This window comes from Physeter macrocephalus, chromosome 12, assembly GCF_002837175.3.
Source record: "Physeter macrocephalus isolate SW-GA chromosome 12, ASM283717v5, whole genome shotgun sequence".
Classification (NCBI taxonomy): Eukaryota; Metazoa; Chordata; class Mammalia; order Artiodactyla; family Physeteridae; genus Physeter; species Physeter macrocephalus.
The window spans coordinates 56,164,351-56,188,224 of NC_041225.1; the positions used below are offsets into that span (position 1 = coordinate 56,164,351).

The 23,874-nt window shown below is 39.7% G+C and overlaps 1 protein-coding gene across 2 annotated transcripts in view; it reads right to left on the reverse strand.

Annotated features, from left to right (window-relative positions):
* The window catches only part of SOS1 (SOS Ras/Rac guanine nucleotide exchange factor 1), a 153,568-nt gene extending 132,462 nt beyond the window's left edge, over positions 1-21,106 (reverse strand). The window contains exon 1 of one of the 2 annotated variants that reach the window (XM_024118564.3): positions 20,723-21,106. In XM_024118564.3, coding sequence (XP_023974332.1) covers positions 20,723-20,809 — 87 coding nt within the window. In that variant the 5' untranslated portion in view covers positions 20,810-21,106. The remainder of the gene's footprint in view (positions 1-20,722) is intronic. The other variant, XM_028497117.2, reaches the window with a different exon arrangement.
* Positions 21,107-23,874: the final 2,768 nt, after the last annotated feature.

Sequence of the window (23,874 nt, forward strand, 5' to 3'; positions counted from 1 at the left end):
AATGGATAAAGAAGATGTGGCACATATATACAATGGAATATTACTCAGCCATAAAAAGAAACAAAATTGAGTTATTTGTAGTGAGGTGGATGGACCTGGAGTCTGTCATACAGAGTAAAGTAAGTCAGAAGGAGAAAAACAAATACCACATGCTAACACATATATACGGACTCTAAGAAAAAAAAAATGTCATGAAAAGCCTAAGGGTAGGACGGGAATAAAGACACAGACCTACTAGAGCACGGACTTGAGGATATGGGGAGGGGGAAGGGTAAGCTGTGACAAAGTGAGAGAGTGGCATGGACATATATACGCTACCAAACGTAGGGTGGATAGCTAGTGGGAAGCAGCCGCATGGCACAGGGAGAGCAGCTAGGTGGTTTGTGACCACCTAGAGGGGTGGGATAGGGAGGGTGGGAGGGAGGGAAACGCAAGAGAGAAGAGATATGGGAACATATGTATAAGTATAACTGATTCACTTTGTTGTAAGGCAGAAACTAACACACCATTGCAAAACAATTATACTCCAATAAAGATGTTAAAAAAAAAAAGAATCCACCTGCCAATGCAGGGGACATGGGTTCGAGCCCTGGTCTGGGAAGACCCCACATGCTGCGGAGCAACTAAGCCCGTGTGCCACAACTACTGAGCCCACATGCCACAACTACTGAAACCTGCACGCCCAGAGCCCATGCTCTGCAACAAGAAAAGCCACTGCAGTGAGAAGCCCACTCACCACAATGAACAGTAGCCCCCGCTCGCCACAACTAGAGAAAGCCCATGTGCAGCAACAAAGATCCAATGCAGCCAGAAATTAATTAATTAATTAATTTAAAAAAGAACACTGTAGTATACAATATAATAAAAATGTTATGTAAATTTGATACTAATTGTTGAAATGCTTATTTTAAGGTAGAAACTTTCTAATGGAAGTTATCTTTTCAAAATTACTTCAAATTTATAAACCGATTGCTATTCCTAGAGACTGTTTGATGGTGAGAACACATTTACCCATAGATATGCTATAAAATGGAGATTAAAATCCTCAGAATTTCAGAAAAGTCTACTTAAGGAAATTATAATCTACTTAATGAAATTATATAACATAATCAAAGTTTTAAGATAGAACTCTGAATTCTAGAAACTGAGAGCAGGAAATTCTGTGGTTTTCTAAGGAAGGAAGGAATGGAGGGAGGGAGGAGTAAGAGCATATTATTCCCCTTTCCCATATATAAGGTGACCTCAGTCAAAATTTCCAGCAATGTAAATGTCACCTTTGATATCAATGTCTCACCTTCCTCTCTCTATCCCTTTTGTCATGCTGTCTTAAATGCCTCAATGCAACACCCCCCCACAAAGCCTTGCCACCCTCCAAAATACACTGAATGTGCTTAAATAACCCACTGTCTCCCTTTCCACCCACTAAGACTCTCAATCTCTCATGAACAGGTGTGATTTCAGTTACAGATATTGAGAAAGGCACTCTAAATAAACTAATGTAAACAACATGTAGCTTAAATTTTCCTAAAGGTACAGTTGGCCATTCAACTTGGGGGTTAATCCACATGTAACAAGAGCAGGCCTTCCATGTCCATGGTTCCACTGCATCTGCAGATTCAACTAACCACCAACAGTGTTGTACTGTAGTATTTACTACCAAAAAATATCCATGTATAAGTGTACCCATACAGTTCAAACCTGTGTTGTTTAAGGGTCAACTGCATTTGTGATTTTATAAAAGAGTATATTTGTTAATTTAAATGAAAGTACAATTGATAGAATTTCAGACTACTACTTTAAAAAACAAAGATGTTTAAGAAATACTGAAGTAGCCTATACAGGAGCACTTCTTACCCTAGCCTTAGCTCCTCAAAGTTATGTTATGTATGTCTAGAACATAGCTAATTCAACCATTTATCCAATGATTAAAAAGATTTACACATTTGTGCTGCATTATTTTTTGAAGATACTATATTAGTTCTTTAAATGATATCTATATTTGGAACTGTCGTATCATTCACTATATTACAAATACTTCGATGCAAAATCTTCATTATCCTTTTACTATCCTACGAAGCCAATCACAAGATTTTGCATACAGAAGCTCCTCAAATACTTGTTGAATTTAATTGGGTTCTCCAGTGGAACAGGGTAACAAGGGTTCTGAAAGTACCTTCTGCTTGTTAAGTCAAGAACTAAGAATTTTAAAAACCAAATAGTAGGACACAACTAATTTAAACCAAATACAAATTATTTTCTTGTGAAAAGCAGAAAACTTTATCTTACATAGCACAATGGACAAATTTCAGGATATAGATCCGAATTTTACTCTAATTATTAGTGCTACGTCCCAGTGGCAATTCACAAGGTGTTACTAGAGCGCACCAGCACAGAGCCAATCTGTACAGACTGCAAGAGGTTTCTGTTGTTGTTTGTTTGGTTGATTTTTTTTAGCTCCTGGAGCTCAAAGAAATCTCTGTCAAAATACTATGGAAACACAGGCTAACAGAGACTTCAGTGATTATACACACCAAAGGATACTGTGTTTGAAAAAAACAATCACTTATGAAAGTCATTAAACAAACATATTGATAGCCTTCAACAATCAAAAACAAAACCAAATAAAAACAAAAACAAACAATGAAACAGCAAGCCCTGGGGAAAGGGAAGAATCTGATTTCAATAGTTACCATATTATAGTATTCAAATGTCCAGCTTTAAAAAAAGAAAAAAATCACATAGCATACAAAAAAAAAAACAGGAAAGTATGGCATGTTCAAAGGAACAAAATTAACGGAGAGAAACTGGCTAAGGAAGCCAAGACATCAGACTAACTAGGCAAAAACTTTCAAACAACTGACTTAAATATGCTCAAAATGCTTTTTTTAAAAAAAGTAAACAAAACCTAAGGGACCTGTGAGATAAAAAGTAGACTAGAACATGCATTATGGGAGTCCCAGAAGGAGAAGAGAGAGAGAGAGAGGGACAGAAATAACATTTGAGGAAATAATGGCTGAAAACACCCCAAATCTGATGAAATACATTAATGTACAAATTCAAAAAGTTCAATAAAATCTAAGTAGGATAAATTCCAAGAAACACACACCAAGGCACATTATAATCCAACTGTCCAAAAACAAAGACAAAACCCTTAGCAGCAGGAGAAGCAACTCTTCATGTACAGGGGTCCTCAATAAGATCAGCAGCTTATTTCTTATCAAACCATGGAGGCCCAAATACAGTAGGATGGCATATTTAAGTGTTGAAAGAAAAAAAATGTCAACCAAGAATTCTATATCTGGCAAAACTGTCCTTCAAAATGAAGTACAAATTAAGATGTTGCCAAATAAACAAAAGCTCAGGGCGTTCACTACCATTAGACCTGCCCTACAAGAAGTGCTAAAGATAGTCCTTCAAGCTGAAATGAAAGGACACTAAACAGCAACTCAAAGTCATATGATGAAATAAAGGTCTCTAGTGAAGGTAAATACACTGGCAAATACAAAAACGAGTATTACTGTATATTTGGTTTCTAACTTTGCTGTATTTCCTATAGGATTTCAAAGACAAATGCATAAAAAATAACTATGAGTCCATGATACTGGATACACAATGTATAAAGATGTAATTTGTGACGACAGCAAAATAAGGGGGTAAGACTGAGCTGTATGTTATTGAAGTTAAGTTCATATCAATGCAAACTAAACTGTTATAAATTTAGGACATTAAATGTAATTCACCACAAAGAAAATATCTACAAAATACACACAAACGATGTCCCTGGTGGTCCAGTAGTTAAGACTCTGCCAGGTTCTATCTCTGGTCAGGGAACTAGATCCCACATGCCACAACTAAGAACCCACATGCTGCATCTAAAGATCCTGCATGCCATAACTACGACTCAGAGCGTCCAAATAAATATTTTTTAAAAATGCACACAAAAGGAAATGAGAAGGAAATCACAATGGTTCACTACAATAAACTAATTAGAAAAAAAAGGCGGTATTAATGGAGGAAATGAGCCACAAAAAAGGTATAAAATTTCACAACAAAAAAGCAAAATGATGGCAGAGGTCCTTCCTTATCAGCCATTACTTTAAATTTAATTGGGTTAAACTTTCCAATCAAAGCCAGAGATTGGCAGGATGGATTAAAAAACATGATCCAACTATATGCTGCCTATAGAGACTCACTTTATACACAAAAGTATAAATAGTTTCAAAGTGAAAGGATGGATAAAGATATTCCATGAAAACCGAAAACAAAGGAGTATTAGTGTGGTTATTCTAATATCAGACGAAATAGGCATTAGATCAAAAACTGTTACAAGAGACAAAGAAGGACATTTTATTTTGAAAAAAGGGTCAATTCATCAAGAAGATAAAACAATTGTAAACATATATACACCACTATATATAAAACAGATAACCAACAAGTACCTACTGTATAGCACCCAGAACTACAGTCAATATCTTGTAACAACCTTAAGGGAAAAGAATCTGAAAAATATACACACACACACACACACACACACACACACACACATATAACTGAGCCACTGTGCTGTACACCTGAAACTAACACAACATTATAAATCAACTATACTTCAATAAAATTTTTTAAAAAACAAATAAATAAATATATGCACACAAACAGAACCCCCAAAAGATATGAAGTAAACATTGACCAAATTGAAGGAAGAAATATTAGTTCAATACACCAATTTCAATAACAGAACATCTAGATAGAAGGTCAGTAAGGAAGCAGAGGACTTGAACACTATAATCCTCATAGACATATACAGAACACTTCACCCAGTAACAGTAGAATACACATTCTTCTCAGGTACATATGGAACATTCTCCAGGATAAGCCATATGTTAGGCCACAAAACAAAGACTCAATAAATTTAAAAAGATTGAAATCAGACAGAATCTTTTCTAAGAATAAAGATAAAAATCAACAACAGCGGGAAAACTGGAAAACTCACAAATATGTAGAAATTAAACAACACATTCTTAAACATCCAAAGGCTCAAAGAAGAAATCCTAAGGGAAATTAGAAAATACTTAGGGAAAACACAACATACCAAAACTTGCAGGATACAGCAAAAGCAGCACTTGGATGGATATTTATGGCTATAAATGTCTACATTAAAAAAGAAAAAAGATATCAACAACCTAACTTTATATGTCGGGGTACTAGAAAAGAAATTAAACTCAAAGCTAGGAAATAATAAAAATTAGAGATAAATGAAACAAAGAACTGAAAAACAATAGACAGAATCAATGAAACCAAAAGCTGCTTCTTTGAAAAAAAATCAGCAAAATTGACAAACCTTTTATAGACCATCTAAGAAAAAGAAAAGACAAAAATAACTAAAATCAGAAATGAAAGTGGAGACATTATTACCACTGCCCTCACAGAAATAAAACAGATTGTAAGAAAATACTATGAACAATTACACACCAAAAAACTAGATAATATAGAATGGACAAATTCCTAGACACACTCAAATTAACCTAAACTGACTCAAGAAGAAATTTAAAATCTCGACATAGAACAAGAAATCAGTAATCAAAACCTGACTCAATAATCAAAACCTTCCAACAAGGAAAGATGCAGGACCAGACAGCAGCACAGGTGAATTTTACCCAACATGTGAAGAATTAACACCAATCCTTTCGAACACTTCCGAAAAAACAGAAGAAGAAGGAACAGTTCCTAACTCATTCTGTGAAGCCAGCATTACCTTAATACCAAAGGCAGATAAAAACATCATGAGAAAATTACAGACTGATATGCTTTATGAGTATAGATGCAAAAATTCTTAACAGAATACTAGCAAATTGAGTCCAAAAGCATATTAAAACAGCACCTTGACCAACTGGGACTTATCCCAAGAATGCAGAAGCAATTCAACATTAAAAAAAAAAAATCAATATAATATACATTAATAGGATGAAGGAAAACACACATGATCATCACTCAGTTAACTCAGAAAAGGCATTTGACAAAACCCAGCATCCTTTCATGATAAAAACACTCCTAAAACTAGAAATAGATGGGAACTTCCTCAACATGACAAAGGGCATCTAAGAAAAACCCACAGCTAAACTGAAAGCTTTCACCCCAAGATCAGGAATAAGACTAGGATGCCCACTTTACCACTGCTATTCAAAACTGTACTAGATGTTCTAGCCAGAGCAATCAAACAAGAAAAAGAAATAAACGGCATCCAAATGGAAAGGAAGAAGTAAAACTATTTTTATTTGCAGATGACATCATCCTATATGTAGAAAAGTCCCAAAGAATCCATAAGAAAGTTACCATAGCTAGTAAATTAATTCAGCAAAGTTGCAGAACAAAAATCAACACACAAAAAGCTGTTGTGTTTCTATACACATACAAGGTACAACCTGAAAAGGAAATTAGGAGTGTAATTCCATTTAGCAACTAAAAGAATAACAGCATCTAAAAGAATAAAATATCTAGGGATGGATTTACCCAAAGAGGTGGAAGTATTTTACCCAGAAAACTACAATATATTGCTGAAGAAAATTAAAGAAGACCTAAATAAATGGAGAGACATCCTGTGTTCATGGGTAGGAAGACTTTATATTAAGATGCCAATACTAACCAAAATAATCGACAGATTCAATGCAACTTCTATCAAACTCCAATAGCCTTTTTTGCAGAAATGGAAATGCCAATTCTCAAATTCATATGGAATTGCTGAATAGCCAAAACAATCATAAAAAAGAAAAACAAAGTTGTAGGACTCACACTTCCTAATTTCAAAACTTACTATGCTATGCTACAGTAATCAAAACAGTGTGGTACTGCCATAAAGAAAGACTCATAGACCAATGGAATAGAATAGAGAGTCCAGAAATAAATCTATACATCTACGGTCAATTGATTTTTGACAATCATGCCAAGTCTATTCAATGGGGAAAGATAAATCTCTTCCACAAATGGGGCTGGGACAACCAGATGTCCATACGCAAAAGAATGAATTCATTTCCACAGATTTCCACATGTATTTGGTGTGACTTCCACCTAACTCACACCAAATACAAAATTTAACCCCAAAAGGATCAATGACATAAATATAAGAGCTAAAACATAAACTTCTTAAAAGAAAACTTAGGGGTAAATCTTCATGATCTTGGATTTTGCAATGGATTCTCCGATATGACACCAAAAGCACAAACAATGAAAGAAAAAATAGATAAACTGAATTTCATCAAACTTTAAAACTTTTGTGCAAAGGACATTATCAAGAAACTGAAAAGACAGAGCTTTTTGGTTGTGTTTTAATGGGAGAAAATATTTACAAGTCATATAGCCGATAAGCGTCTAAAATCAAGAATATACAATGATGTCCTAACATTTAACAACAAAAACACAAACAACTTAATTTTAAAAATGGGCAATGGACTTGAACAGACATTTCTCCAAAGAAGATATACAAACGGCCGTTAAGAACATGAAAAGATGCTCAACATTGTTAGTCATTAGGGAAATACAAACCAAACCACAATGAGGTATCATTTCACATCAACTAGGATGGCAATTAAAAACAAACAAACAAAAAACAGAAAATAACAAATATAAGTGAAGACGTGGAGAAACTGGAACCTTTGTACATTGCTGGGAGGAATGTAAAATCGTGTGACTGCTGTGGAAAGCAGTATGACAGTGCCTCAAAAAGTTAAACGTAGCATTACCAAATGACCCAGCAATTCCACTTCCAGGTATATACCCAAAAGAATTGAAAACGGGAACTCAAACAAATACTTGTATACCAATGTTCACTGTAGCATTACTCACAATAGCCAAAAGGTAGAAACAACCCAAGTGTCCATGAACAGAGGAATGAATAAACAAAATGAGGTATACACACGCAATGAAATATTATTCAGCCTTAAAAAGGAATTAAATTCTAATACAATATGGATGAGACATTATGCTAACTAAAATAAATCATACACAAAAGGACAAATATTGTATGATTCCACTTACATAAAATATCTGGAATAGGCAAATTCATAAAATCAGAAAGTAGATTAGAGGTTACCAGGGGCTGGGGGAGGGGGAAGTTAGGAGTTATTGCTTAATATGTACAGAGTTTCTGTTTGAGGTGATGAAAAGTTTTGGAAATAGTGGTGATGGTTGCACAACCTTATGCATGCAGTTTTTGGCACTGAATTTACACTGAGAAATGGTTAAAATGATTAATTTTATGTTATATATATATATTTTTTACCACAATAAATAAGAGAAAAAGTTATTAAACACATGTACAGAAATCAGAATCCTATCAAAGTCCTTAAACAAAACAGCTGTGAATGCAATTATCAGTAAGTGCATTCCATTACAAACTACCGAGCCATCACAGAAATCAATTTACTTGCAAATGGTTTAGATTGTAAGTAAAACAGAAAATGGGACTTGTCTATATAGAAAGGGAAAAGTTTGTTTCAGGAATTATAAAAGAATAACTGGAATTTAAGTTAGCTTATTACAAAAAGTCTCTGCTAATTTAAACCTCAACTTTTTTTTAATTCCAAGATTTATTTATTTTTTATCTTTTTGGGGGGGGGGCGGTGGTACGCGGGCCTCTCACTGTTGTGGCTTCTCCCGTTGCGGAGCACAGGCTCCAGAAGCGCAGGCTCAGCGGCCATGGCTCACGGGCCCAGCCGCTCCGCGGCATGTGGGATCTTCCCGGACCGGGGCACGAACCCGTGTCCCCTGCATCGGCAGGCGGACTCTCAACCACTGCACCACCAGGGAAGCCCTATTTTTAATCTGTTTTTTAAATTTTTATTTTTAACCCTGAACCAAACTTTCGTATACTAGGATTGGAGTGTTTTAACACATATGGGAAGATTACAGATTTTCTTTTTACCACCATATACAAGTTTCATAAAAGCAACAATTATGTTTTATTTTTTAATTGTCCATAATGTTTGCCATACAATAAATACTCAACAAATTTGGTGAATAAAACCAAACCAGTCAAAATCAGCAGGAAAGTAGCATTACTAGGATTGGAGTGTTTTAACACATATGGGAAGATTACAGATTTTCTTTTTACCACCATATACAAGTTTCATAAAAGCAACAATTATGTTTTATTTTTTAATTGTCCATAATGTTTGCCATACAATAAATACTCAACAAAACCAGTCAAAATCAGCAGGAAAGTAGCATTAAGGAAACTTTTCAAAATCATCTTCCCATTACAATTTAAAAATACCTACTTCAAAAATAATATCTGAGTAATTCAGGGTCCATAAAACCAAAACTTTAAATTACTTCTTTTCTCCAGTGTATGCTCCCTTCCCCAACTCCAATGGGAGATTTCCAGAACTTGACTTTATGAGTAATTTCTTTTACTGATTTGTGTTTGTCTGCCTGAGGTAGCCCAGTCTAGAAAGGAAAGTCAACAAGCACTCATCTTCACAACTGGATGGTTGGACTACTCAAGGTACTGAAGTGCTTGAAGTGCTCCTGGTTCACTAGTTCATATAGTAATAATACAGGTATCATTTGCATTGTTTTCTTTCATCTTTACTGCTTTGTTTGTGGTTTGGTACATTAAAGGTTTAATTATGAAATAAACTTGAATATGAAACGCAAACTTTATTTGATAACTACTAAAGCAAACTGTGTACTATTAATATCAATGACAATTAAGTTCTGACTTTTAGAACTCATCCTAAGGTATTTTTTTCTTAAAGCATAAGGGGTTTGGGGGGAACAAATTACCAGTTTAATTGAGGGAGTACTGTAATTAAATTCTCCCAAATCAGGCAATTTATAGCCACAGACATGACCCTGGCTGGCTATGAGAATGAGCCTCTCAGATCTCTGACTCCAGAGGAAATACTTGACTATGGGCCCCAGCTGCTGCACTCTGAAATCCATCACTGTGCATGGAGGCCACACTTCTCACTGGCTGCTGCCAGTCAAAGAGCACCATAGGCATACTAAGGCAGCCCTAGTCCCGGGAGATGAGGAATTTTTGTGATAGGCAACTTTGGCTCAAGGACTTCTGAGGTCTCGGTGAACTTCCTTACAACTATGACACTTTCACCCAGACTTCCTTCCTTACCTCTCTCCTTCACTTGGAGTCAGACTGTACATCAGTCTGACAACTCTCCTTGCCTCTGTCCTCATCTTCTCTCACAAGCACTTCTCCTAATAAATTTCTTGCATGCTTAATCCCATCTTGGCATCTGCTTCTCCCTTGCAGCATTAGACTATTTTTTTTCTATTTTGCCATTTCAAATGAATTATTTGTTTCCCTACTTGCTAAAATAGGATACACCAAACATGACAATTCCAATGCCTTTTGACTGGTAAAGATCTCAACTAACCCCTTAGTAAGTATATTCTTGAGAGGACAAGATCAAACTACATACAATTCAACCTATGTAACTGAGCACCTGCTATACATGAGAAATATGCTAAGCATTACAGGGAATACAAAGGTGAGTAGGATCCTATCGTGCTCTCAAATAGCTCCCAATATAGTGGAGGAGAGAAGCCACAGATACAAACAAACTTTAAAGGGCAGATTATCATTAAGTACTAAAATTGAAGTATAAAGTACTAAAGAAATTAAGAGATTCATTCTACTTAGGGGATGGAATTGTAGTAGAAAGCCTTTGTAGAGGAGATGGTATTTGAAATGTACATTGAAAGACATCATCAGGGCCTTCAGGTTGTACGTGCCTGTAATTAATAAGGACAATCCAACAAAGATGCCTTCCATGCTTGCACGCTTGACTACCCACAATGTGTAAATTCCTCCTATCACAATTCTCTCACACTTTCTCATTCCCAGAGTACTGATGGTTTCCTAGTTCCCCTCCAAAGGTGTTCCTCTCCCAGTATCCCCCCTTTCATCACCATTACCACTTAGACTCCTATGCCAGAATCCTGGGAATCAGCTTTGACTCCTCTCACTACCCTGTCATTCAACTACCAATCTACCTCTAAATCTAAAATCTGTCCACTACTTCCCTGGTGGTGCAGTGGTTAAGAATCCACCTGCCAGTGCAGGGGACACGGGTTCAAGCCCTGGTCGGGGAAGATCCCACAGTCCACGGAGCAACTAAGCCCGCAAACCACAACTACTGAGTCCGCATGCCACAACTACTGAAGCCCGCGCGCCTAGAGTCTGCGCTCCGCAACAAGAGAAGCCACCGCAATGAGAAGCCCGTGCACTGCAACGAAGAGTAGACCCCGCTTGCCACAACTAGAGAAAGCCCACGCGCAGCAACGAAAACCTAACGCAGCCAAAAATAAATAAATAAAAGTAAAATAAAATCTGTCCACTTTTCTTTATGCCCACAGCTACTGCCCTAGTCAAGACCACCATCATCCCTTCCATGAATTGCTGCAAAAGTCCCCTAACCTACCTTCCTGCCTACAGTTCTGCTGCCATTTAATCCAGGCTCCACAGAGCAGACAGTGATCCTTCAAAATTCATATCTAATTATCAATATCCTGCTTAAAACCTTTCAGTGGTTCCTCACTGCTCACAAGATAAAATGGAACAATTTGGTTCACAAGACCTGGCCCCACGCTCCAGACTCCAGCTGCTCAGAATTCCTAAGATGCTGAGCTCCTCTTGGACTCCAAAGACTCTTTGGACCACAAACCCTTGGAACACACTTCCTCCTCATCCTCACCTGGCTAACTCCCACTTCCACTAAAATGTCACTTCCTTCACTCCCAAATATAAACATACAAGGATAGTCTCCTAGCTTCCTATTGCCATCCCAAGACCATTACTTCTCAGCCCTTTCCTTTATGGTCTATGCTGTCTTTTCATTAACTTCCGCCTTTAAAATTATTACTTTTTTATACAGCAGAATCCTTTTGTCAAATGCAATTCTACACAGAGCCCCAATATGTAAAAGAGTTAAGCTTCTCAGCCTAACTCAAGCAGTTTCAAAACCCTCTTCATTCAGCGTCCTTCTCTCTCAAGACACTGCTTCCCGAAAACCTAAGGTGCAGGACAATTAGAACACCATTGTCTGTATTATACTGCCTACTCAAAGAAAGAAACACAGTACAGTGGAAAGAGTTGTCTTTGAAGCTAAACAGACTTAAGTTCAAATCTTGATTCTACTCATTAGTCACAAGATCTTGAGCAATTTGCCTGAGGATCCATTTCCTCATCTGTAAAACTCAGCTGTAAAAATCACCACCTTGAAAAGTCAATGGGTAGAACAGAGATAAGTATGTAAAGTACCAAGCATAGTGCCTAGAATACTGACACAAAGCAGGAAATCAATAAAATACTATCTGCTATGGCTTATCCAGGAAATGTAGGTTAACATTCAAAATCAATTAATGTGATTTACCATAATATTGACAGAATAAAGGAGAAAAACCTTATCATTATTTTAAGAGACACAGAAAAATCATTCGGCAAACTTCAATATCCGTTTATGATTTTAGAAAACCCCCAAACTCTCAGAAAACTAAAAGTGGAAGGGGAAATCCTCAATCTGATAAAGAGCATCAATGAAAACTAACATCATCCTTAATGGTGAAATAAGACATGCTTTTCCCTTAAGAATGAGAACAAGGCAGGATGAGCACTCTCACTACTTTGATTCAACACTGTAATGGAAGTCCTAGTCAGTAAAATAAGAAAAAGAAATAAAGAAATAAATATCAGACTCTATTTGCAGATGACATAATTATGCAGAAAATTCTATAAAATCTACAAAACAACTATGAGCAAGGTCAAAGGATACAAGATCAATATACAAAAGTCAGCTACATGCTTTTGTTTTTTACTCAGATATATCATCTTTATTAAACAACTTTTTTGAGTTTCATAATGCCTTTCTTTTTCATGCATTTTCAGCATACTGAAGGACTCGATGCATATTTAAGGACTTCCAATTGATAACAATATAAAATTTCTGAAATTCCCTCTCTCTTTCCCCTTAAAAGTCTCTCTCCTTCATCTCCCATTTGGACTAAATTCTCTCTAGGCCTGGGCACATCTGTCACCCTGCAACTTCTCTTTATTGCTCTCCAAATTTTCACCTATTGTTTATATACTTGTAGCAAACAACTGGAAAATAAAATTTTAAAACAATTTACAATAGCATCAAAAAACAAAATATTTCAGATTAAACATAACCAAAGACATGTAAGACTTCTACACTTAAAGTGTTTCTGAGAGAAATTTAGAAGTCTAAATAAATGAAGACCTATACTACATTCATGAATCCAAAGATTTGCTATTGTTAAGATGTCAATCCTCCCTAGTTATCTACAGATTCAATGCAATTACAATTAAAATCTCACCAAGATTTTTTGGTAGAAATTGACAAAATGGTTCAAAATTTATATTGAAATGCAAAACCTAGAAACAATAAAATAATATTTTAAAAGAAGGACTTACACTACCTAACTTTAAGACTTACTATAAATCTACAGTAATCAACAGTGTGCTATTGGGGTAAAGATAAACAAAACATCAATGGAATAGAATGGAGAGTCTAAAAATATATATATATTTATTTTATATATATTACATATTTAAATATATTTACATTAATATATAATATATATTCATTTAATCTTCACAAAAACAACAGAATCCAACAGGGAAAGGAAAGTCTCTTTGACAAACAGTTCTGAAATAACTAGATACAAGCATAAAAAAAATGAATCTCAATTCTTACCTCATATCATACACAATTAATTTGAATTGGACCACAGATTATGTAAAAGCTAAAACTACAAAGCTTTCAGAAAAATAGCATTAGGAGCATGTCTTCATGACTTGGTGGCAGGCAAGGGGTTCTGGAACAGGGCGCAATAACCTTAAAAGAAAAAAAACCTGATAAATTTGACTCCATCAATATTAAAAACTTGGGTTCATCAAAAACACCATTAGGAAAATGAATAGACAAGCCACGGGCTAGAAGAAAATATTCATGAAACATATATCTGATAAAGGACAGTTAACCAGGATATACAAAGAACTCCCACAACTCAATACTGTAAAGAAAAACAGCTCAATTTTTTAAATGGGCAGCAGATTTACACAGACACTGCCCAAAAGAAGATATACAAATAACCTACAAGAACATGAAAGAGTGCTCAATATCATTAGTCATCAGGATATAGCAAATTAAAACCACAATGAGAGACCACTACACACCCACCACAACGACTAAAATTAAAGACTAATAACACTGAATACTGGCAAGGATGTAGAGCAACTAGAACTCTCATACACTGTTGGTGGGAACATAAAATGGTACAACCACTTTGAGAAAAGGTCTGGGAGTTCCTTATAAAACTAGCGGACACTTACTCTATGAGCCATTTCTCCTGATATTTACCCTAGAGAAATGAAAACATTTCTACAACACAACCTGTATAAGAACATTCATGGCAGCTTTATTCATAATGGCCCCAAACTGGAAACGTCCCTGGTATACATCCACTTGATAAACTTTTGACATGTTCATATGATAGAAAAAAAGGACTGAATTCTTCATAAACACAACCTCAAAAGCCTTTCCAAAAATATATACTGTACGATTCTATTTATATGATATCCTAGAACAGATAAGATTAACCTATGGTAGAAGAAGAGAAGATCAGAAGAGCAGTTGCTTCTGGAGGTTGGGGGCAGGAACTGACTGAGAAGACACATGAGGGAAATTTCAGGAGTGATGGTAATGTTCAATATCTCGGTAGAGGCTTAGGTTGTATTCATTTGCCAAAATTCATTAAATGGTACAATTAACATTTGTGTATTCCATTATATGTAAATTTTACCTGAAAAACAAAAAGAACCGCAAACAAATACTGAACTCTAAGTTAATGACATACATGCTGAAGTGTTTAGGGGTAAAGTGTACCAATGTCCACAACTTACTTCGAAACCCATCAAAACGTAAGATGGATTGGTGGATGGATAGAGATGGATAGGCATGTGATAAAGCAAACAGTAAAATGTAAATTATAAAATCCAGGTGTAAATTGTAAAATAATTCCTTACCTGCTCCCATTACCCTCCTCTTCTAACTCATTGAGATTTCTAATCCATGGAGCTCCCATTTACACCCATTATGTCTCTTATAGCTTAATTTCCAAACATCTGAAATATCTCTATTCTCTTCGTCTCTACTGCAGCCAGCAACCAACTATCCTTCTCTACCCATTTACCTAAACTGATGAGTGCTGCCCGAGGAAAATCTCACAACCACTAGACCAATGAATGCTACTCCAAATTTATAACTTCCACACTCAGCACTGCTGAGCAATTCCTTTCTAATTCACTGGTTGGCTCCTTCTCCAGACTCCACAGCAGCAATTCCAAAACTGGATTATGCTTCTTAAACTCCTTACTCATTTCTCTTTCCTCACTCTATGTAAAGGACCTTGCCTTTCATTCCATCATGAACATAGTGGCTACCGAGCATGAACTACTTACTCCCCAACCTACAAATCCATTTTATCTCACCTCCTCCCACCTCAGAAGAAAGGATGTCATCACTCCTGCCAGAGGTAGCGGATCATCATCAATACTGCTTAAAAATGCAGACTCTGTAACCAAGTTATCCTTTCCAAACCTCAGTTTTCTCTCTTATAAAATAGAGACAATAATAGTATACTGTGAGAATTAGAGAACACATGCAAGGCACTTAAAATAATACCTGGCGAATAATTCAAGGCAAATCCCATTGCTGTGTTCCTGAGCTCATCTTGTTCAGTATCTTCACTAGCATTCTCTATCAGCTCCTTCCCCAAAGCCTCCTAACATAAACAAGTTTCCATCACCTTCAAATAAAAAACAAGTGTCTTCCCCAACTTGAATCCCCTTCTTGTCACAGAAGTATCTCTTTTCCCTTCCTTTCCAAGCTTCTAGGGGAAAAAAAAAATCTGAAGAAACTCATCTGTTCTTGCTATTCTTTTTCCATGCTCTTCCATCTTCTATTCTCACACCAAAACTGCTTGGACATAAGTGACCCCTAAGCTGTCAAATCTAACTAACACTTTTCAGGCCCCTTATTTGACTTTTCTATAGCCTGACACAGTTAATGACACTTTTCTTGAAACTCTTTCCATTCTCAGCTTCTCAGACACTAGGGTCCCATTCTTTCTACCTGACTCTCCTTCTTAATCTCCTTTACTCATGCCTTTCCCTCTGCTCTTCCCCTACACCCTATTCTCCATTCTGTTTCCCCAGTTCTGATGCCAGCCTTATTTCATTCTTATCTCTAATCATTTTCAGTGGGTGGCCTCATCTACTTTTTTTAACACCTTCTTAGAGGTACAATTAACATAAATTGCATATATATGAGCTGTTTAATCCATTAAATTTTAATATATGTATACTCTCCTAAAACTACTGGTACAATCAAGACAAATGAACATAAAAGCCTCCCCCCAAAATAACTACTGACTTGCTCTTTGTCACTGTGGATGCATCGTCTAGAAATTTATAGTATTTACTGTGGTGTTTTTTTGAGGGGGCAGGGGGTGGTTTCTTTGGCTTCTTTCATTCAGCTTAATTATTTTGAGATTCAGCAAAGTTGTCTTGTATATCAATAGTTCATTCCTTTTTACTGCTGAGAAGTATTCCAATATATGGCTATATCACAATTTGTTTATTAATTCACCTGCTGATGGACATTTGGGTTGTTTCTAATTTTTTGCTGAACAGAACTGCCATGAACATTCATGTGTAAGTCTTTCATAGGATATAAGCTTCGCCTATTCTCATGGCTCTACTCACACACCTGAAAGTCCCAAATCTGTTTCACCAGATACCAACAACCAGTTGTCAGTTTGACAAGTCCACCTGGATAACCCAAAATGACTTTTAAATCAACAAGTTCAAAACTCATCTTATAATGCCACTCTTTCCACCCCAGCAGGTTCTCCTCCTACATTCTCTATCCTGACTAAAGGCACTCAAACCAGAAACTTAAGGATCCTCCTACTCTTACCATTTCCCCCAATCACTCAGTGAGTTACTAGATCCTGTCAATTCTGCCTTTTAAATCTCTCTCAAATAAAATCCATCTCCACACTTCCATCCTAATTCAAATGCATATCATCTCTTGGCTGGACTATTAACCCTAGCCTTCTAACTTTTCTCCTTACCTTGGGTCTCATTATTCTCCAATCCATTTTCTATTCTATGGCCAAAGTGGATTTTCTAAAATTGAAATTTTATGTTACTCCCCTATTTAAAATTCCTCAATGCCATCTATCCCCTCAAGATAAACTTCATACTCCTTAGCTTAACATACAAAAAAATCCTCTATAAATCAGTTTCCTCTCCAAACTCATCTTCTGCCACTTCCCATCATGTTCGAACTTAGTCATTTCTGGATGATGTCAATTACCTTTTAATCCTTAGTGCTGAGAGCAATACTTGGTCTGCAGTAGGCACAATATGCTTATGCAATAGATAAGGTAGGACTTAGGCTAACAGATATACTGAGACCTTCTGGGGACTTTCAGGAAAAGCAGTAGTCCAGTCTGGCTGAAGCATTAAGTATATGAAAGACTATGGTAAGCAATCCATCCAGAAAAGGAGGATGAAGCCAGACCATAGATCACCATCAAGTCTATTCCAAAAACTATACACTTCATTCTACACCCTCAAAAGACATCAACGGTTCTCAACAAGAGTGTGACACATTCAGAAGTGTCCTATAACTTCTGAAATTTGAAAAATAGATAAAGGAGAGGTGCGGGGGCAGTGAACTCAGTAAAGAGGCTACAGCAGTAGTCTGGGAAAGGGGACTCAAGAGCAGTGGGGGTAGGGGGGAATAGGTTAAAAGAACATGTCAAGGGGAATGAAGCTACAGGCTCTGACTGGGTGTGGGGCAGTAATAAGTTGTCAGAGATGACTCCAAAGTTTTGAACCAGTCAAATAAAATAATACAGCTAATAAATCAAGAATGTTTTTTAATAGGTGAAAGGGAGGAAGCTGATCGTTTTGTTTGGGTTTTCCCTACCCATTCATTCAAATTTAAGTGCCAACCAGGTGTCAGGCACTGTATACATGGAGGATAAAATGAGGGTAAAATATCATCCCTATTCCCAAAGACCATCCAATCTAGTTGGGGTGGGGAACTTAAACAGGAAAAAAATAGGAACTTAAAATTAACTGTTACGTGCTAGGCTAGGGTGCTAAAAGAATATTTAGATTGAAAGAAAGACTATCCAACTCAGGCCTGAGGATCTGAGAAAAGATCTGAGGTCTAGAGTCCAGAGGATGAGTGGTGTTAGGCCAGGCAAAAGGCCGTCCAGGTGAAGAAAACAGCATGTTCAAAGAGCCTCAGGTTAGATAACACAAGTTGATGCATCTGCAAACAGTACAATAAGTCTAAAAGAAGATACAGAGATATCCACAGGAAATGTCTAACAAGCAGAGGAAAATGCAGGTTTTGAGCTACCAAATATATTTTCAACCTGTCTTTGGTGGCTTAAAATCATCTTTAGTGGATATTTTAAATAAGAATTGGGAGAATCTCACACATCAGCGAGATTGTGTACACTTCCACCTTCTCCCATCACTTCTACTGTCAAGCAAGGGTATCTCTGCTTAAAGTCAAAGCGGGTTTATATAAATAAGCAAAGAGGACTGGTGGGGACTGTGGAAAATCTGAGATAGATAGATGCCTTGTCTAAAAAGGGCAGCCATTTACTCAGCTCCAGCAGCTTACTGCCTTGCTTGAATGCTGGCCCAATGTGGAGGAATCTTCCTATTCTCCAAGAAAAGCTCAAAATTCAGATTTTATGTAATATCTCCCATTTGAAAATACTGGCGTCTGATTACATTAAAAATAAAACAACACTATGCCAGCCAAAAAAAATGCTTCTGTGGACAGATTTCAGCACGGGCCACCAGTGTGGCAGAGTTAGACCTGGTCTGCTAAATCCTACGGTGCTCTTTTCACTACCTCATAGGACCCTCAACTGATAGGGTTTCATGGTGACTCCCATGAGATAGGAGCTGCTTGCTTCCAAGCAAAACAGCCCCAAACTGATAGTGCTTTATTAGTTCTTTTATATATTTTCAATAATTTTTGTCTCTTCCCCACCCCATCCCCACCCTGGTCAGGATACCTGCTTCTAGCATCACTGAGACTTCCTACTCCCCATCTATTACAACCTAAAATAGCAAGCTTGCAGGTAAAGCAAAAGTAAACAGAGTGAGAGCCTGACAGGATTTCTAATGAATAAAGCAGGTAAGGTATATGACAAAGATTTCGTTTTCTTAGAAAACAATTATCACAGATATCTGTGACTAGTCAGACACCTGAGCAAAAAAGTCAGTAACTCATATTTGAAATATATGAGCAAATTCTGCTAACAAACCAAATAGGTTCCATTGTGAGCTACCAAGAGGGGGAGAGGGAGAACAGTGCAAAAGGGAAAGTAAAAGTTGCTGGCCTTTGAGAAATATCAGATACCTATTAAAACACAGTTTTTTAAAGTACAAATGTTTAAAAGAAAAGGTACACTATAATCTCAACTCTCAGTGAGGAATAAAAATATTTTTTTAATCAGATAACATGAAACATTCTTCGAGCAACAAGAAATGGGGATTTAGAAACACTATTAAAAGAGTAAAGCTATCCCTATATTCATAAGAAGAGGAAAACAAAAAAATAATCTGATAGTTTTTAATATTCATTCAGAGATCAGTTGCTGATGTTTTAGTGCATTTATTACGTCACGACGTTGCTTCAGAAGCTCTGAAAATGTAACATTTCCTAATTACACTAAAACGTGTAAAAGTACAGATCACGGGGTATATAACTTTAGATAACAATGTGGCAAACTCGAAGAAACACAGAAATGTTAAAATTTCTAATCAACAAACCGAATGACAGTACCAAGATTAAGCAGCAGAGAGAAGTGAAGCAGCAGCAGCAGCACATCGTCCGCAGACAGTCGGACAGAGAGAGACAGAGACACGGGCGGCAACAACGCAGCGACAAACTTCTGCTGCTACACCCATCGTCTACACACTCACTTCCACATACAATCAGCCACACAGAGAAAGAAAAAGAGAGAGAAAGAAAAAGAGAAAGGGAAGGAAGCAAAGCAAGGAAGGAAGGAAGGAAGGCCAGTGGCATGTGCACCCGCCCCTGTGAATCGGAGGAGTCGGGGAATTCAGCAGAATGAAGAGTGATTACAGAGGGCGAGCAAAGCAGGCCCCGTTCCTGCTGGCAGACGAGCTCTGCAATTACTTAGAGCAAGCATTATGGCCAGAGCATTCTGGAACCCACTTAGACGAGCAGACTGGACACCTAAAACCGGAGGCTGACAGCAGCTCAGGGAGAGGACCGAGAAGGCGGAAAAGTGGCCTGCTTTGACCTCCACTGAAAACGGAGGCTCCTCCAACTCTCGTCTCTGAATCAGGGGCAGGGCAGTTAAGGGCTCAGCGGTTGGATTCTTCGGACAAACTCTCCCAGGCTCCCTGCGGCCTTCCCACACACCACACCGGGTGAACGTCAACACGGAGAGCCAGCGAGTGTGAGGGAACCTCTCGGTGTGCGCCGTCCTTTCTGGGAGGCGGTGAGACCGGGAAGAAAGACGACTCCGCGCGCGCCCCGCCTCCCAGTCCTTCCCCAGCGCCGGCCCGGCGCCCTCGCAGGGGCTGCAGCCGGGAAGCGGGGTCTCGCGCGCTCCTCACCTTTTTCAGCGCAGGCACCAGCAGCCCCCGCCACTTGGGCGCGTTCTCCTCGCTGAAAAACTCGTACGGCAGCTGCTGCGCCTGCATGGTGCCCCCGGGGCGCCTCCGGGTTGGGAGAGGGGCGGCGGCGGCCGGGCCGGGGAGCCGCGAGAGGGCGAGCTCTTAGCGCGGAACAGGGCCGCGGCCCCACCGGACGGCCCGGCCCCCTCGGGGCGCCGAGCGGCCGGGCTAGCCCCGGAGAGGGAGCTGGGGGGCGAAGCCCGCGCCCGGCCACCCACCCGACACGGGCACCAGCCGCGAAGAGCGAACGCAGCCCGGAGGCGGCGGCGGTGGCATCCCGCACCACCGCCCCGGGGCCGGGCCCCCACTCCTCCCCGGCCCGCTGGCGCCGCCCCGGGTTGCCCTCCGCCGCGGTCGCCGCCCGCCCGCCGGGGCTGCGCTCCCGGGCCCGGCCTGGCCCCGCGGCAGAGCCGGCGGCTGGGGGAGGGCGTGTGGACGGACGCTCCGGCCGCGGCACCCGCGCGGCAGGAACCCCGAAACGCGAGCGACCCGGGGCGGGGCGGAGCTGGGCGCGGGGTGTAGCGGGGGAGGGGAAAGGCCCGAGGTCGTTGTTGGGGAATCCGGCTGTCTGAGGTGCCGCCGCGGCCGCCGCCGACGCCGGTGTAGCGCTAGAGCTTCCTACTAGCGAACTGAACCTGCCTGCTACTGAGCATGCGTCGCCGGGCAGGGCCGGTTCGCTCCGGGTTTTCCGGCTCCCCAGCCAAGGAGGAGGGAAGCGCGAGCGAGCGAGTGAGGGCGCCTCGCCGGTCTGTGGCTGCGCCCCTGAGGGCTGCAGGGGGAGGAGCGACAGGGCCCCGAGCGGTCGAACCCCCGGCCGAGTGGGGCCTGCGGGGTGGGGTGCGAGCTACGGTGAAGCGGCCCCCATTGTGTGGTTGGGCCGAGAAGGATCCCACCCCTCGGAGTCCCTGGGCCTTTCGTTTCGGAAAGGGGTGTGTATCTGTGTACTTTGTTCCCGAGCGTGAAGATAAGGACTGCCCAGAGCATGCAATGTATAGTAAACAGGCTGGACAAAAGATAGGTGCCTTTCTCACGAAACCTACGGCATAATAGAAGTGATCGCAATGTCTCCAGTCGGTCTTTCCACATCACCAAGAATAAAATGTGTACGTGTAACGTTTTGTGTGTGTTTTTAAATGCAATATGTTCATCTTTGAAACCCGTTTCAAATATGAACTCCAATAACCACTTACCTCCAGTGGAAATTGACACCTCTCCTGCAGCTCCCAGATCCCAGGAACACTTTACTCAGTCCCCTCTCCGGGCATTTAGCTTAACGTGTTTTGTATCTCTACAAGGCTCTTTCAACTAGATAACAAACTCCTGGAAGGCAGATCTTTTTCACCAGGGTTAGGGGCTCTACACAGAATAGGCACTTAGTGAATGTTTGTGGAATGCTAAAGGAGCATTATCTGTAAATTGTTCCTCCATCCCAGGAATGCAGGTGTTTGCTTTTAACAGTAGCACTGGGTGGCTGGCGCCTCATGGTTTACCATTACCACTTTTTGAGCATAATCTCATTTAATCCTCGGAGCAATCCTATTGTTTTTGCATCACAGTTTAAAGAACCAGCCTGAGTTGAAATTGATACTGTACCCTGCTATTTCAGAGAACAATAACCAGACTCACATAGATGAGAAATGTTTAAGCAGCGGTTCTTAATCTCTACGGGACCTCTTTGAGAGTCTCATAAAAGTCTTCGTTCCTTTCCTTTAAAGATGTACACATATGATTTACATTTTAAAATTCTCCACACTTTCAAAGTGTTCAGAATGACATTTTGAAAATCATCCATAAATCCTCTGGGTAAAAAGAGGTAAATTAACAATAGCTTAGAGAGGGGTTGGGGGTAGAAGGGGTCTCAGAGGAAAACATGACAGCCTTTTTCAAATCTCTAAAGTAATGATATGAAAAAATATATATGATGTGTGATAGGGTTTTATGTGATTCTAAACGATTGAATTAAGATCAAGCCTCTGCCCCAAATTATTCCTGGGCTTCCTACTGCTCTTAGAATACTTTTCAAACTTCCTACCATGACCCACAAAACATGCATCTGGCTACTATTTACATACTCAACTTTTTCTCACCATTCTCAACGTTGGCTCACCACATTCCAGTCACACTGGCCTTCTGTCTGTTCCTAGAAAACACCATCCTCTTTCCTGCCTCAAGGGCTTTGCTCTTCTCTCAGCCTGTAACTCATTCTGCTCCTGTTCACTTGGCTGGTTATAAACGTCACCGCCTCCAAGAGGCCTTCGGTGATCACGCTAAGTAGTTTCCACCTATACTTTTCTCCCATAAGCCTTGGCTTCTTTCTTCGCAAGCATAAATCACGGCCTTTAATTATTTTTCGTTGTTGGTCTCCCCCCCCCCCCGCCGCCCCCATCGTCTGGAATGTAAACTCCAAGATCAACAATCTATGTGTTCACTCTAGCTCATCATTGTATCCCCAGGAACTACAGCACTTGGCACATAGTAGGTTCTCAATAAAGACTGTTTAAGGTATGAAAGTTGAATGGTGGAAACTTTCAGGAAGACTACGTAATCAGAGTTGTCCTAAGAAACGGGTGATCTTCTGGGGTGTGCAAGTAAAAACCGTACATTCGCTCACTCGGGACGACGGGGAGGGTTAAGAGGTGGGACTTGATGACCTCCAAGGTCCCCTTCAACTCCGAGTCTCTGATTTGACTGCAGAGGTAAACAAGCCCTAGAAACATGGATTAAAGCCCGGCTGGGCATGCTTAGTGGCCGGGGCAGGTTTTCACTAGTATGGACGTTTTGGCTGCAGGCTGACAGCAAGCAGCTGGAGGGAAAATGCAGAGACGAGACTCAGCTCTTCGCAGCTGAGAGACCTAAGGGGAGTGGTGTTGGGTTCGGCGCCGCTAAGGTCAGGGAGCAATCGACCCCTCTACACCGTTCGCTTGTATCTCTTGGGCCAAATCAAAACCTATGGGCGTGCTGCGAGAGAAGACGACCGTGGCGGACTCAGAAACTTGCTAGTGCACACGCGAAAGCCCCGTGAGCCCCTCAGCTGCAACCGCTGACTGTGACCCCGCGGCGCAGGCGCAGAAGTTCCGTTCGCGCCCCACCTT